Source organism: Trichomonas vaginalis, chromosome I (assembly GCF_026262505.1).
Source record: "Trichomonas vaginalis G3 chromosome I, whole genome shotgun sequence".
Classification (NCBI taxonomy): Eukaryota; Parabasalia; order Trichomonadida; family Trichomonadidae; genus Trichomonas; species Trichomonas vaginalis.
In genome coordinates this window covers 10,065,476-10,079,450 of record NC_067203.1, presented here as the reverse complement: position 1 = coordinate 10,079,450, position 13,975 = coordinate 10,065,476, and the positions used below count along the sequence as shown (strand labels likewise).

Here is a 13,975-nt window from a genome sequence, read left to right as displayed (position 1 = left end):
ATGCAATTGGTTCTGTTCAACAACTCGTTGAAGAACTAGAAAAGCAATTGAATATTTATAATCAATCGGCGTGATGCGCCGATAATTTAATGGGTAATTAAAAATTTTGAGTCAAATCGAGGAATTACCTCGACGATTATTTTTCTCTCAAATCTATTTCAAAACAAAAAATAGATGCCTCCACCAAATACGGACAATGATGGAGGAAACAGGTCAAAAAGCCAGAAGTTACTTTCGAGTGTTGGTGTGAATATAGCTGGTAATGGCCAATTACAATTTTCCATTCCACCAAGTCAAATCATATCAAAAATCCAAAAATTTGTTGAGAAAACAAGCGAAGAAGAACTCCAAACAATAATACACATGATATGTGATGAATTAACTCAACCAGAAACTCTGAAAAACTGGCTGACACCCCCAAATAGTTCGAATCAATCATTTATCAGCATCTTACTCGAGAACAAGAAATTTCAGACGAGCATTGTCGAAACACTCTGCCAGTACTTATCGTTAACAGACACAGAAACCTCCATGGATGTTCCTAGAGAAATTACAAAATTAATATTACAATCTCTGAAGTTTCATTCACGAATTTACGAGCCCGAGAAGGTTGCTTCTGCGTTATTCGATGCAATCAACAACGCGAAAGACGTTCTTCAGCCTTTAATCATCGGATCTCTTCACGAAATCTTGGACAGCTCTTCATTCGTTGTAAACGACTTACTTGACCTAATGACACGTACACCAGCCCTTACCAAAGATATCCTTGGCTCTTTCGAAGGTTTTGAGCTTTCCCAAGAAGATAAAAATAAAATTCGCGAAAAAGTAATGAAAGACACTTTGTCAGCTGTTGGACCTTCAGATTTAAATGTTGTTATTCAATTCCTTATGGATACAACTGATAAATCCAATTCCCAACAAACAGTTGAATCATTTCGCGAAAATATCGTTGTTTCTAACGATGAAAACAACGAAACTGATGACTCTGATGTATTCCTTATCCTTATTTTGAAGAACAGTTTAAGAGTTAACACAGATTTCGCTTCTGCTTATATTAAAGTAATGCATGACCAGATGGAACTGGAAGCTATCGATATGTGGGCATTATACTGTTTGTTTGATATTGCTAATAGAAGGAATGACGCAATTACAACAATTACAAAATTAATTCATGGAAATTCAATAAACGAAGATTCCATAAATAGGAGTATAAAAGGTCATGGAAAGGCTGTACAGTCTATTGCTAGATCTCTTACTGATCTAATTTCTTATCTTTTGGAAAATAATTCTGGTGAATTACAAGAAACAGGAAATTTCTTGGCCATGGCGCTTTTTGGAGAGTCCCAACATTTGGGAATACAACAGGACATAATTGCGTCAATTCTGCAGCAAATTGGAATAGGAAATGACCCAAATAAGAAAAATGCCATTAAATTACTCCAAAAAATGAGCGAAGAGTACCCAGAAAAGATGAAGTTCCACTCACATATCTTAGAAGCTCTTCTTTTCTCTTATCAGTCGATGCCTTTGGATATTTTCAAAATTGGAGTCAATATAATCGTAAAACTCACATTCACCGACCAATCAAGTATTGAACTTAACGCCGGATCTCAACTCCACGTGTTTTTGAGAAAAATGTTGAATAAAAGCTCAACAGGAGAGGCCAAATTCGGTATTATTGTGGCCGCAAGCATTCTTAAGAGATATGCCGAGATTTGCAATGAAGAAGACTCTCCTGTTCAGAAACATTTCAGTTATATAATTGATATGACCTCTGGAAACCTTCCAATTACGGCCATGCTGTTCCAGGAATTATCAGAAGACAGACCAGACTCAAAGTCATTGAACACAATGCTTTATAACTTACTCAGACAGTCATTAGAAACATTATTAACTCCAAGTATAGATAACAACCTCGAAAGGTTCGGTATAGGCGATAATAGTAAATACGCAGTCATGTTCTACGAAGCAGCGACAACAGAACCAACACAAAGAACGTTATCTTTATCCAGAGTAGGAAATGCCAATTTATTGACAAAAGCAGCGTATATATTTTCACATGGAGCTTTGGAGTTATTCTTGGACTGCGCAGTTTCAATACAAAAGGAAGATTTAAATTTATTAAACTTACCTCTTCATTTGTTTAGAATTTCAGGCGATGAAACAATCACACAGCTTAAGGAACTATCCATCCTTTACATGGCGCATAACTGGCTTGTAACCTTGATAAATCATTACGGACATCTCCAAAACGAAGCCATTTTCACACGAATCGACAATCTGTTGGACGTAGATGATCAGATGCTATCCATATATAGCGAAGATTTAGAGTTTTCTAAGTTAGATGAAGTTGTTCCGAAAATTCCGAAAGTTGAATCGATTGCGAAGAAAGCAAACTCGAAAGATGAAAGATCATCATTCTTCATCAACGAATTGCATAACTACTTCATCACCCCTAACATAGATTTCTGTTCTATGATGTTAAAACTTGAATTTCCCTTGGACGATCAAAAATTCAGAATTTTAATAAGGTTATTAAATTCTTATTCGAAATTGATCGAAACTCCAAAGAAAAAATCAAAGGAAACACCTATAGAATACCCCTTCAAAACAAAACAATTGTCACAACCGTCAAATGAAATAATTCAATGGTTGTCGACGGTTTTGTTGCCAAATTTACTAAAAAGTGACAACAGAAAAGCCCCATTTGTTACCATACAAGTCATTGAGCTTATTGCTATGCAGTTTACGATGCCATGTTACAAGAATGCCGATTTCTATGCGGAATTATTGAATTCCATTTCAGGAACGAGATCTCGCAAGAAAACATTTATGATGTTTAATGATTTCATCAATGAAGAAATGTCTTCTGATGTTGTTTCGAGTATTTTGTATCTGATGAGGACTGTTCTACATTCTGGACCTTCTTCAAGAATAGATAAACACGGTGAAGAAGCAGAAATAATCAATAAAAGATGTAAAGAACTCCTCAAAAAATCTGACAAACCGTTAAATACAAAAAGTGTCAAAACGGTTTTACAAATGTTATTTGAACATAATCCATGTCCAATTGATGATGTCAGAGAGTTTGCTGTTAATGTATTATGTGTAGAAATATACACAGAAAACAAAAGAGATGAAGATTGGCCATGTATTAATGAAAAAACTGCTCCAATATTTTTCCATGAATGTTTTGGAGTTTTGAACAAAGAATTACATGATATTTCCCAGAAAATGTCAAAACAAGGAACATTGAGAGATGAAGCAACAATCCTACAAGTGTTAGAAAGATTGGAAGAGATAATGATCTGTACAAAAGGTTTGTATAACTCAACAATCGCTTATAAACTTCCTGTTTCAATAATGAGAGATTCTCTAAAAATGGGAGGTGTTTGGCTCACTGAATGCATGGGTTTGTTCGACTTCTTGAAGGACGCATATAACGTGGACTCTTTGAAAGTAAATGAGTTCTTGACAAACTTGAAAACAGTCAGAAGATACGTCAACTCTAAAATTAGATTCGTCAAAGTCGAATCAAAAGATAAAACATTGAATGCTTTAGTTCCTGCAGTCCAAAAACCAATGTCAATGATCACGTATAAGATGAAACAGTTGATAATTGATACTCAGGGAACTGAAGGAACTACTTTGACTCCTATGAGAGACAAGGATTTAACTGGAGCAAACTTGGATTCACAAGGATAATTTTTATATATTTTTTATTAAGGTCGCAAAAAAAAGTGCGGAAATTAAAAACCGCAGTTTGAGTACTTTCTGAGAGTCTGTTTGTCAGAAAGTATACATTTGTAAACTTTCTGACACTAAAATTTTTTGGTCCTTTCAAAGTTTTTGACAATGTCAAAAAGTATACATCGGGGCTCACAATTTTCCTCTCAAACGGCGGTTTTTTAAAAACGCTCAATTTTTCATCGACCTTATATTTTTGTTTGTTTTTTCCCCTTCTTAGAATAAATAATTTAATAGTTTAAAAATTTACATGAAAATACAGGAGAGAGGGTCAAAGTTGCTATTTGTCACTTTTCCACAGGAATAGATTGGGGAACAGGACAAATTTGCCACACGGCACTTTTTTTAAAAAATTTAATGGATCGGAGCGATACTCTGCTGCAGGAGCCCCAAGGCTCCCAATCATTACGAAAGGGAGCCTCAGTGCTCCTGAGAAACCTCTTTGAGAAGGTTTTCTTTAAGAAAACCTTCTCAAAGATGATTGTCAGCATTCACTCAAAATCTACCAAGAGTTTCAAAGTTTCAAATCTATCTGAAATGAAGCTTTGAATCTCTTGTATATCTAATTGTAGAGGTACCTTTTCAAAATGTCTTCTATTGATTAAATTTAATCAGTAAAAGTCATTTTGAAAAGGTACATCTCTATAATTGCTATTGAGCATTCACTCTTGGAACCTTGGAGCTCTTGTGTAGTGCATGAAAACTCCAAGATTCTAGCATAAAACATATATCATAGACATAATTTCTTCAAATATAATTTAAGGTTATTTTTTTAAAAATTAGAAAAGCGTAATTTAAGGTTATTGAAAAAGTGACACCTGGCAAATTTGTCCCGCACTCAATAGATTGTGGAAAAAGTTATCATTTTGCAATCAGATATTTTAAGCCAAAAATTGAGAGATGTATAACAACATTGATATTAATAAGCGCTTTAACACTTTTTATCGCTTTGAATCGCAAATCGAAAGAATCTAAAATCCTCTGATTTTTTATTTTGAGATCAAAATGTCTAACTTTTCACATACTGTAGCATACTTTTTAATATAAAAATGGAAGGTACCGACTATGCAGATTATGCGCATTTTGGATTAGCAAAGTTGGAAACTAAGGCGTTATGTTGCAAGTGGGTAACAAGGTTCGATATTATAATGTGATGCTAATATCAATCGACTACTTATTACTTGAAGGTTTTTCATAAGCTGGCAATAAATTTTTTTCTTACAACTCCGAGATTTTTGAAATCATAAATTTTCTACCAACGTTCCGTGTAAACAATACAATTCATACAATTTTTCAATATTGGGCGGATTATTTTTTGAATCAATTTTTTATCAGTGAAATACTTTTTATATGAGCTATCCATTTGAGCCTAGCCGACCAGATCAGGGTCCATTTATTAAATGCTCATATTCCTTTTTGCCTCATAGTAAAGCTCTTCATTCTGAATTGAAATGCCCGATGTTTTTAGCAATTACTCCAATTCCTCCAGCAACATCTCCAGTTCAAATCCCCGCACCAATACAAGCGGTTGGTAGATGCAGAAATTGTCAAGCATTTGCTAACCCATTTTGCCAATATATGGATAATGGTTCATATAAATGTAACTTTTGTCAAAGAGATCCGAAATTAGATCAAAGTAGAATGGTATTTGAAGAGCAGAAAAAAGAAAATGTTTACGACTGCAGATTCCCATATCCAACACAACATCCAAAGAAACTTCACCCAGTTGCTTATATAAATACAATTTATATGGTAGTTATAGAGCTTAGTGAGTCAACATATGCAGATAATCTCTATTTGGAAATTCTAAATCAACTCTACAACTATTTCATAAATTTTGATGGTGGATACGCCACAATTTTCGTTTATAACAACGGATTACTCACTCCCACAATCAACCACGAGGAAAACAAGTTCTCTGTTTCGCTCCACGTCGATTTAGAAATGACAGATATCGCAGATTCAGACAGCATCTTATTTGATCTCAGGGAAGACAAGGAAATACTTACGCAATACTTTGAGTACCTCAGGACGCTAAAACCAGCCCCAGTTCGTCACAGTCTTGTTGAAATATTAAATTATTTACATGAATGCACTCCAGAAGAGACATACAACCCTCTAATCCTTTGTTCAGAGACAAAGATGAATTCTGTTGAAGAATTCCGCGTAATGGCCAACAGAACAATACAAAATGCGGATACATCTGATATTTTGGCAATAGAACCAATCCGTGGCACCAATGACTTCTCCCCTATATTCTATTACACATCCATGCTATCCGGGTTCTTCAGATTCTACAAACGACCAGAATCTGATCAATTGCCATTTGATTTCATCAGTAGATTGAACCAAAGCCACATGATCAGTCTAAGTTTACTAATAAAGCTCCCTTCATGCTTGAAAATCGTAGATATCCATGGTTCTGGCATCAGATCTGGTGATTCTTCTTACGAACAGCCAATTGTTTGTACAGGAGACACAATCTTCGTAGAAATCGATTACAACACGGCCTATCTACCCCAAACAATCGATATCCAAGCCGTTGCAAGGTTTAGAGACACAAATTTAAGAAGATACGCGAGAGTTATGAACTTAAGACTTTCAACGCGTAACAACACAACTGATGTCTTCAACACAATCAATTTCGATGTCTTACTCGCAGGAACAGTCTCCAAATCCATATCAATGACAAGAATTGAAGGTTCTCAAAGTAGAAAACAGAACTTTTTCGAGTTCGGAAGCAAGTTCTTGATGAACAAGGTAGATATCGATAGACAGCTCAATGTCAGGAGATACAGAATCAGACAGTTGATTGCTGTTGCTCCAAAGTTTTTGGATGATGTAAATAGCGCGTTTATTTTCGGACATTCTGTTGAAGAAATCGTTGGTTTCTTGAGTCCGGAAACATGGTTACTGAACAGAGAAACAGGTGCTAGCGATGTGACAATGCTTTGCGATGCAAGGCCAAGTCCTGGAACTGTTTTACTTGTGAAACTGAGTTCTTTGAAAGCGTTTATTTTCGCTGATGACGCACAAACAGCGAATTTGGTTTTGGAGGAAACTCAGAACTCTGATTCAGTGATTTTCAAGGAAATTTGGTCAAAGGTTGGCTCTGCAAGAGTTGCAGTGATATGTCCACAAATCAACCCTCAACACCCACTCATTTCATACACTTACACAATGATGAATTCCCTTCGCGGATAATTTATAATATTATCTTTTTGTATTTTATAAATTTTTGAAAATAAATTTGTATTCTTTAAATAAAATAGATTTAATGAACTTCATAACATTTATAGCACAAAAAGGAATGTTTAAAGGGTGAACTTTTACCCTTATGACATGATTTTCTATTCGTCTGTTTAAAGTCAATTTTAAAGTCATATGAACAAAAGTGAACGTTATTGGTGTGGTTTTCTTATACTACAACAATTAGTATATTCTTTCTTTAGTTCAGGAATAATTATGGCTGTTTTCCAGTGTAATCTTAATCCTCTGCTCACCAAATGAATTCGGTTTTAAATACTAACTAATTTTGAAGATAAAGAAAATCATATTCTAAGTTTTGGTTTTTATCATTGTCAGCAATCTAAGAAAATTTATCAAAGATGGATTCATTCAATAACTTTTAACTATATTTCGTTTTTACATTGCGAATAGTTCGATAATACATTCAAATGGATATAAAAATAAGGTAATAAAGATAAATTAAAATGACAATTTATATAAAAACTATTTGGTATATTTTTTTCTATTCAAAATAATCATTACTGATTTCATCCGCACCAAAAATTGATGCATCATTATCATCATTATGATTTTGATTATCATTATTATGACTGACACCAAGGAATTCTTCAATTGATTCATCATCAAATTTCTCATCTTGTTTTGTTGAAGAAATTTCATTGAATTCATTTTCGTGAAAATCTCTAACAGAAGAAGGAGTTTCTTTATCAGTCCACTTAACCATTCTTGAAGCATTCTTTAGCTCAAACAACTGGTATATCTGTCCTATCTCTACTTCAGAGCTCTTCAGAGACTTGTCATCCCATGAAACATCAGGTTTCGGAGCAAACAAAAATTTGTCAAAATTCTTTCTGACATTTTGAATTGATTTCTGATCTGTTTGTGCTGAAATCAATGCATGGCATAATCTAACTCTGTCTCTTACTTCAATATCAGTGTCATACATTGCCTGGCTGAACACGAATCGAACTAAATCTCCTGCTTCTTTTGGTTTTACACAATAAACTCTTGCAGCCAAAAAAATACTTTGTAATTTAACTGATTTCTTTTGTTGCAAAAATGTTATTGCAATTTGTCTCAATACTTCATGTGCGTAATCAGGTATCAAACGACATTTGGATCCAATAAATGATATCATGGCACTCTTGGCTTCTTCATCTGTTATTTTTCCGAAAAATGTCAAAAGTCGTTTGACGATAGAAATGTATTCATCATCTGTCATCATTTCATCACTTAAATCTCCGAACAAAGGATCGATTTCCGCTTTGTTTTTGTCTTCATCGCGTTTAGGTAGCGGTGACAATAGGATGCATAAGCAGTGGACAGCTGTCGTAACAATGTACTGTCGACTGTTTGTCAATAGTTTGATCAGAGGATTCAATGTACTGTAAGTGATCGGAGTGGCCAAAGAAATCGCTCTGCCTATTGAAAAAACAGCGGTTTTGCCAATTTCTTCATCGTTTGAATTGACATTGAAAGTCAACTCATCGACAATAGAAGTAAAGTTCATTTGTCTGGCAAGTTGTGAGATGACACGAAGCTTCAGAAGTTTGATATCTTTGATGTCATTTTCTAAAATGAAAAAGTGACGAATTTGAGGAACAAACAATTCAGGTTCTTCCAAAGTGATTGCGGCAATGACTGACAAGGCTATGATTTGGACACTGTCATCTCCGTAGAGTAATCTGATCAATGGTTTAACGAATAACTGCCTTTTCATTGATGGTGCGCAATAAAAATAAAGAATTGAAGCTGTTAAACTGACAGAAGGGGTAATTGAGTAAAGTAGGGGCTGTACATGAGTGAATAGTAGCTCTAGATCAGGATCAATAGCATCGGAAATGCTGTCCCAGTCATCAATTTTGTCTGATATTTCTGGTCGTTTGAAATTACGATGAACGTAGTGAATAAGCATGCGAAGAAGTATTGTTTGGGCCCATGGATCGAGTTTCTCCATAATTGTAAGAAGCTGTCTGTAGTATTTGTGGAAAATTGAATCATCATCTGGAGCTACTTGGGATAACGCGTAAATTGCGGCACTGATAACAAGTGAGGATTGATCGTTTAAGAGTTTTTCGATGATTTGAAGTATTTGCTCTTTGTTTTCGCCGTTAAATTTTTTAGTACAAGCAATAGCGACTTCACGACGTACATATGGGAACATATCTGTATAGCATGACATTAAATGCTCCATTGTGATTTCTTGTAAGTCTGGAATATCTAAAGAAGTGAAAGCTTTGAGTGATAATGTGCGACTTTGTGGTTCTTGAAATACAGATTTTAGGAAAGCACCTACAGAAAGTAATAATATTTCAGAATTACTCTCTTGAATCATTACTGCTACAATGGCTGCAAGATGTCTGATATCGGGATCTTTATTCGAAAGAGCTATTATGACATAAGGTGCTGCCTCTTGGATTACATCGCCTTTTGACATATATGCTAAAAGAGTTTTCAAGCCTAATTCGATTTTCTTATCATCGTCTGATTTTAGGTTTTCAAGAATAGATTCACGCTGAGATACAATTTTTTCATCATGTTGGATCTCTACTTTTGCGGTTGGTACATTAGAAACACTCTCCATAGACATGAAATTCCGATTTTTGACAAAAAAATATTTGATTTTGACATGTCAGGAATTTTGATTTTTTTTGTCAATCTTGGATATTTAATTTCTTCTTTAATTATCATTAAATCAATAAGCAGTGGTAAGATATGCCATTTTTGATACATTCGCATTTATTCTTAAGTGAATTAGCGAAATTTTCAATATGATGGAACAATTAATAATTAAATAACAATTATATACAAAGTAGCTTCATGTAAATCAAAAGAAGTCAAAAGAGTTTTAAGTTATAAGTTCTAAAACAATAAACAAAAATTTTAATATAAAATAAATAACAAACATATAATAAAACTGAATGTAATTGTCATGGTATAACCAATGATAATGTGTGAATACTTTAACTAACCAAAATTCAAAGTTATTGTACCAAATATCTGGTTATTTGGAATTTGGATTTTATTTTGGTGTATTATTTCTATTTCTTGGTGACTTATTTGCAATTTTATTCAGTTCATTCGCCTTAATTTGCTTTTCGAGGTCAATAATAAATTTATCAATATCATCACCACCTTTCTTTTTAGATGTACGTCTATATGATTTTTGCGGTGAAATTTTAGGCATTGGAGGTTCTGAAATTGAAAATTGTTGTCGTGGTGTTATACTTTGTCTAAAAGTTGATGTTGTAGATACCGGAGATAATATTCGAGCAGAATAAGGTGTGCTGTTGTAATTTTCATCATTTCTCCAATTTTTCATTCTTAACGTCTCTTGACGCAAATGAAAACTCTTGATAAAATTAAGATTTTCAGCATCTTGTTTACGCTGTTCTGCTATTTGCTTTCTACAAACCATTTCTTTTCTAATTAATCTTCCATTTCTAATTGGCGGAGCAGAAGTAACTACTGGTTTTAAGTGGGCAAGTCGTTCGATATGAAGTTTGTGATGCTGCTGGCGTTCTTGCATATCAAAATATGACTCTTCATTCCTGCATAACATAATAAACTCTTTACTAACGAAAAAAAGTGCCAAAAATGCTCAATGTAAAAAAATTATTTTATCCACCCGAATGTTTAGAGTTCCATTTCAGCTTTTATCATTTGAAAGTTTTGTCACATCCGGAATCATGCACAGGCTACATGTTAAAACTCTGAATAGGTAACTGATTATGTTTATTCATTCCTATTCTAATTAAATAAGAATGATTTATGGTGCATATACTATTCTTTCAATTACTGGAAATTCTAACAAAAAATTTTAACATTATAATGATAAAAGATCTCTGTTAATTAATTATATGCTAAGAATCGAAAATTATACAAATTTAGAATACTTATTAATCAAGTTAGTCTAATCAGAAGTATAACAGCCTGTCCTAAAAAAAATTATCATATTTTTCAGGTATCTTATACCCGAATCGATGAAGAAAAAAGTTATTTGATATTTTAATTTATCTAATTATTTTTGAATAATTTTCTCTATGAGTGGGGGACAAACTCGCTCATTGTCACTTTTTCATTAACCTTAAACTTGTAATTTTCATTATTTTTAATTAACCTTATTTCTTTCCCAATTCCTGATTTATTTTATTCACTTACTATTAAAAGTCACATTTTAATAAAATATAATAATTTATTTATAGCATTTTTTACTATACTGTAATAAAAAATTAATTATAATAAATTAAATGTTTATTAAATCAAATGTTTTCTTTGCAATAATATTTTTAATGTTGAGTAAACAATGTTGGGATCAAGTGTATCATTTTTCAGACCTTTCTGAACAGCTTCAAGCATACTGATGCATTCGACTTTTTTAAATTGTGTCATTTCTTCGAAATCTCTTGTGACTTTTTTGATAACTTTAACACTTCTCTCTGAATCCAGACCTTTAATTTGCAACTTAATCAGGAATGAAGGAACAACACTGGAATATAACTCGATTACAAGTTCATCGAGTCGAAGATTTGGTTGTACACCACTTGTATGTGCCGGATACCATTGTGTCAAATTTTTTCTGAAATTAACTTTAAAAGTACTAAGTAAGATCATGAGATATAGCAATATATGTTTAAACTAACTTATATTTTGGTTGTACACCACTTGTATGTGCCGGATACCATTGTGTCAAATTTTTTCTGAAATTAACTTTAAAAGTACTAAGTAAGATCATGAGATATAGCAATATATGTTTAAACTAACTTATATTTTGGTTGTACACCACTTGTATGTGCCGCATACCATTGTGTCAAATTTTTTCTGAAATTAACTTTAAAAGTACTAAGTAAGATCATTTATTTTTGCATAATATAATGCCAATATGGTTTCTTTTGATTTTATTTCATTTATAAGCAAATCAGATTTACCCAAAAACTCCACTCCATAAGCGTTCATTTGCTAAATTAAAAAGTGACAATGGGCTAGTCTGTCCCTTTCTCTTTTCTCTATTTTGTAATTATGATAATTTGAATTTCATTTTCAATTGTTCTATTTTTAAGAGAAATTAGGGTTGCTAATTTGGATGATCTTTTTTGGATCATCCAAATTCGAAAAAACCCCAAAGATCATCCGAAATTCGAGTTTTGGATTTTTAAAACAGGTATAAATACCAAGCAAACCATTATTATTATTAATGAGGAGCATATATTTGATAAAATATCATATCTTAAGGGTGCCCTATAACGATAATGTAAACATCACAAAATTAACCTTATTAGAACTCGAATGAATGGATTATCCGGATTCGAGTTCTCAATATAATAACCTTAAAAGTGCTTTTCTGAGGGTGGTCTATCGTCTATAGGGCACCCTTAAATATTTTGGATGATTTTGAATGTGTTGTCACATTCTCCTTGGGGCTCAATTCACACCCCTAAAGATCTTATGTAAACCATTGACTTTTGTGGTATAAACCATTCAAAAAAACTTTTTTTCAAGATTTTGATGATCATGGAGGATCTTGGAAGATCTTGAAAGATTTTTTGATTTTTTGAAATATTACTCTATAGACATGATACTACAAGATACCTTTGAAGGGTAACGATAGTTCACAATACAAAAGTTATTCCAATTTTATCAACGAAAGACTCACCTTAACCATTTAGCTAAAATATGATTCATTCAGTTACCATTCTAATATTATTCATTTTAAACCAATACAAAGTTTATTTGATTAAATTTAAATAATTTTTTTGCTAAATTCTGAAAATTAGAATACATATAGCTTTATTTATACTTAGATATCATATAGATACTTTGAATCGTTTCATCATATTATTTTGTGTTTTTTCCCCTTGTGTCACTTTTATTATCTTAAGATCCTCCAAGATTTAAACATGGAAAAAATTTAGCAACCCTAGAGAAATTGTAACATGAATGATTTTTTTGTTATTTGCAGGAAAATAATAAACATATTTGTTTTTTTTAGAATTTTCAAAAGTATTCAAAATTGATCTGCTATCTGTCAAAGTGACAAATTAATTGAAGTTTCTCAAAATTCTAAAAAACACTTGGTTGATTCATATCGTTCAGACAAATTGTCAGATGAACATGATTCTTGATGAAATAATTAGTGTTCATCATTCCAACAAATCTTTGTTTTTTGTCAGATCGTCAGGCAGATAAAATTTTTCTATAAAAAAATTTTCAAAGGAATGCATATCATTTTTCAAGATGTTCTGTTTCCTTGCATTAGCAGAAGCAAGAGAGCGCGTATCTCGATATCCTAGATATACCACAAAAATCATTGCAGACAAACATGGTGGTCATAGAGTCGTTAGGGTCCCAGTAGCTGAGAAAAATTGGAAAGCAGGTTCACCTTTGCAACACATGTTTGTTGCAAAAAAGCCAGCTATCTACTTGTATCCAACAAAGACAACTGACCTTACAGTTGGTGTTATGCTAAATAAGGATCAATTTACAGCAACAGTCCCAGAGTTCACACAGGGAACAATGTGGAATGTTACAGCAAAGCCAAATGGTGACATCATTTACAAGAACAAAGTTGTCCCATACTTGTTCTGGGAAGCATACACTGACATGAAGATGCAATTCAAAGAGGGCTTCTTTGTCAAGAAGGGCCAAGGAAGACAATTCCTTGAGAAAGTATTAACAGCATTCAACTTAAACGACCGTGAGAAATTCGATTTTATCACATACTGGCTCCCAACTCTCAACAGACTTGGTGATTCATTTGTATCATTCCAGTTAGGAAACTATTGCCACAGTGTTCCACTTATTACATCTGTTGAGCCAGACACAATCATCTGTGTCTTCATGGCAATCAAGAAGGCCGAGCCAGAGGACAAGCTTAAACCAACACAAACAATTCCACACCTTGAGCGCAAGGGCTTCACACTCATTGAATGGGGTGGCAGTGTAGTTCGTTCAAACGAGATCAACCTTCTCAAGTAAAAAC

General features: G+C 33.2%; 5 protein-coding genes across 5 annotated transcripts, besides 3 other annotated features; 3 read left to right on the top strand and 2 right to left on the bottom strand.

Moving 5' to 3' along the window:
* Positions 1-173: 173 nt before the first annotated feature.
* Positions 174-3,979, top strand: TVAGG3_0961200 (Fanconi anemia group D2 protein family; the record flags this gene model as incomplete). Its single annotated transcript, XM_001326895.1, has 1 exon — positions 175-3,705. The coding sequence occupies one exon, from the start codon at positions 175-177 to the stop codon at positions 3,703-3,705; it is 3,531 nt and encodes a 1,176-aa protein (XP_001326930.1).
* A 79-nt stretch (positions 3,980-4,058) lies between these two features.
* Positions 4,059-4,587: a mobile genetic element.
* Positions 4,588-5,077: 490 nt separating this feature from the next.
* On the top strand, positions 5,078-6,951 carry TVAGG3_0961180 (SEC24-related protein family; the record flags this gene model as incomplete). The annotated part of the gene is made up of 1 exon (XM_001326896.2): positions 5,098-6,951. One exon carries the CDS (start codon positions 5,098-5,100, stop codon positions 6,949-6,951), a length of 1,854 nt encoding a protein of 617 aa, XP_001326931.1.
* A 515-nt stretch (positions 6,952-7,466) lies between these two features.
* Positions 7,467-9,608, bottom strand: TVAGG3_0961170 (intracellular protein transport; the record flags this gene model as incomplete). The annotated part of the gene is made up of 1 exon (XM_001326897.1): positions 7,499-9,586. The coding sequence occupies one exon, from the start codon at positions 9,584-9,586 to the stop codon at positions 7,499-7,501; it is 2,088 nt and encodes a 695-aa protein (XP_001326932.1).
* Positions 9,609-9,935: 327 nt separating this feature from the next.
* Positions 9,936-10,902, bottom strand: TVAGG3_0961160 (uncharacterized protein; the record flags this gene model as incomplete). The annotated part of the gene is made up of 1 exon (XM_001326898.1): positions 10,019-10,558. One exon carries the CDS (start codon positions 10,556-10,558, stop codon positions 10,019-10,021), a length of 540 nt encoding a protein of 179 aa, XP_001326933.1.
* Positions 10,903-11,041: 139 nt separating this feature from the next.
* Positions 11,042-11,996: a mobile genetic element.
* Positions 11,997-12,228: 232 nt separating this feature from the next.
* Positions 12,229-12,368: a mobile genetic element.
* An 862-nt stretch (positions 12,369-13,230) lies between these two features.
* TVAGG3_0961130 (uncharacterized protein) lies at positions 13,231-13,971 on the top strand (the record flags this gene model as incomplete). The annotated part of the gene is made up of 1 exon (XM_001326899.1): positions 13,231-13,971. One exon carries the CDS (start codon positions 13,231-13,233, stop codon positions 13,969-13,971), a length of 741 nt encoding a protein of 246 aa, XP_001326934.1.
* Between the last annotated feature and the right edge of the window lie 4 nt (positions 13,972-13,975).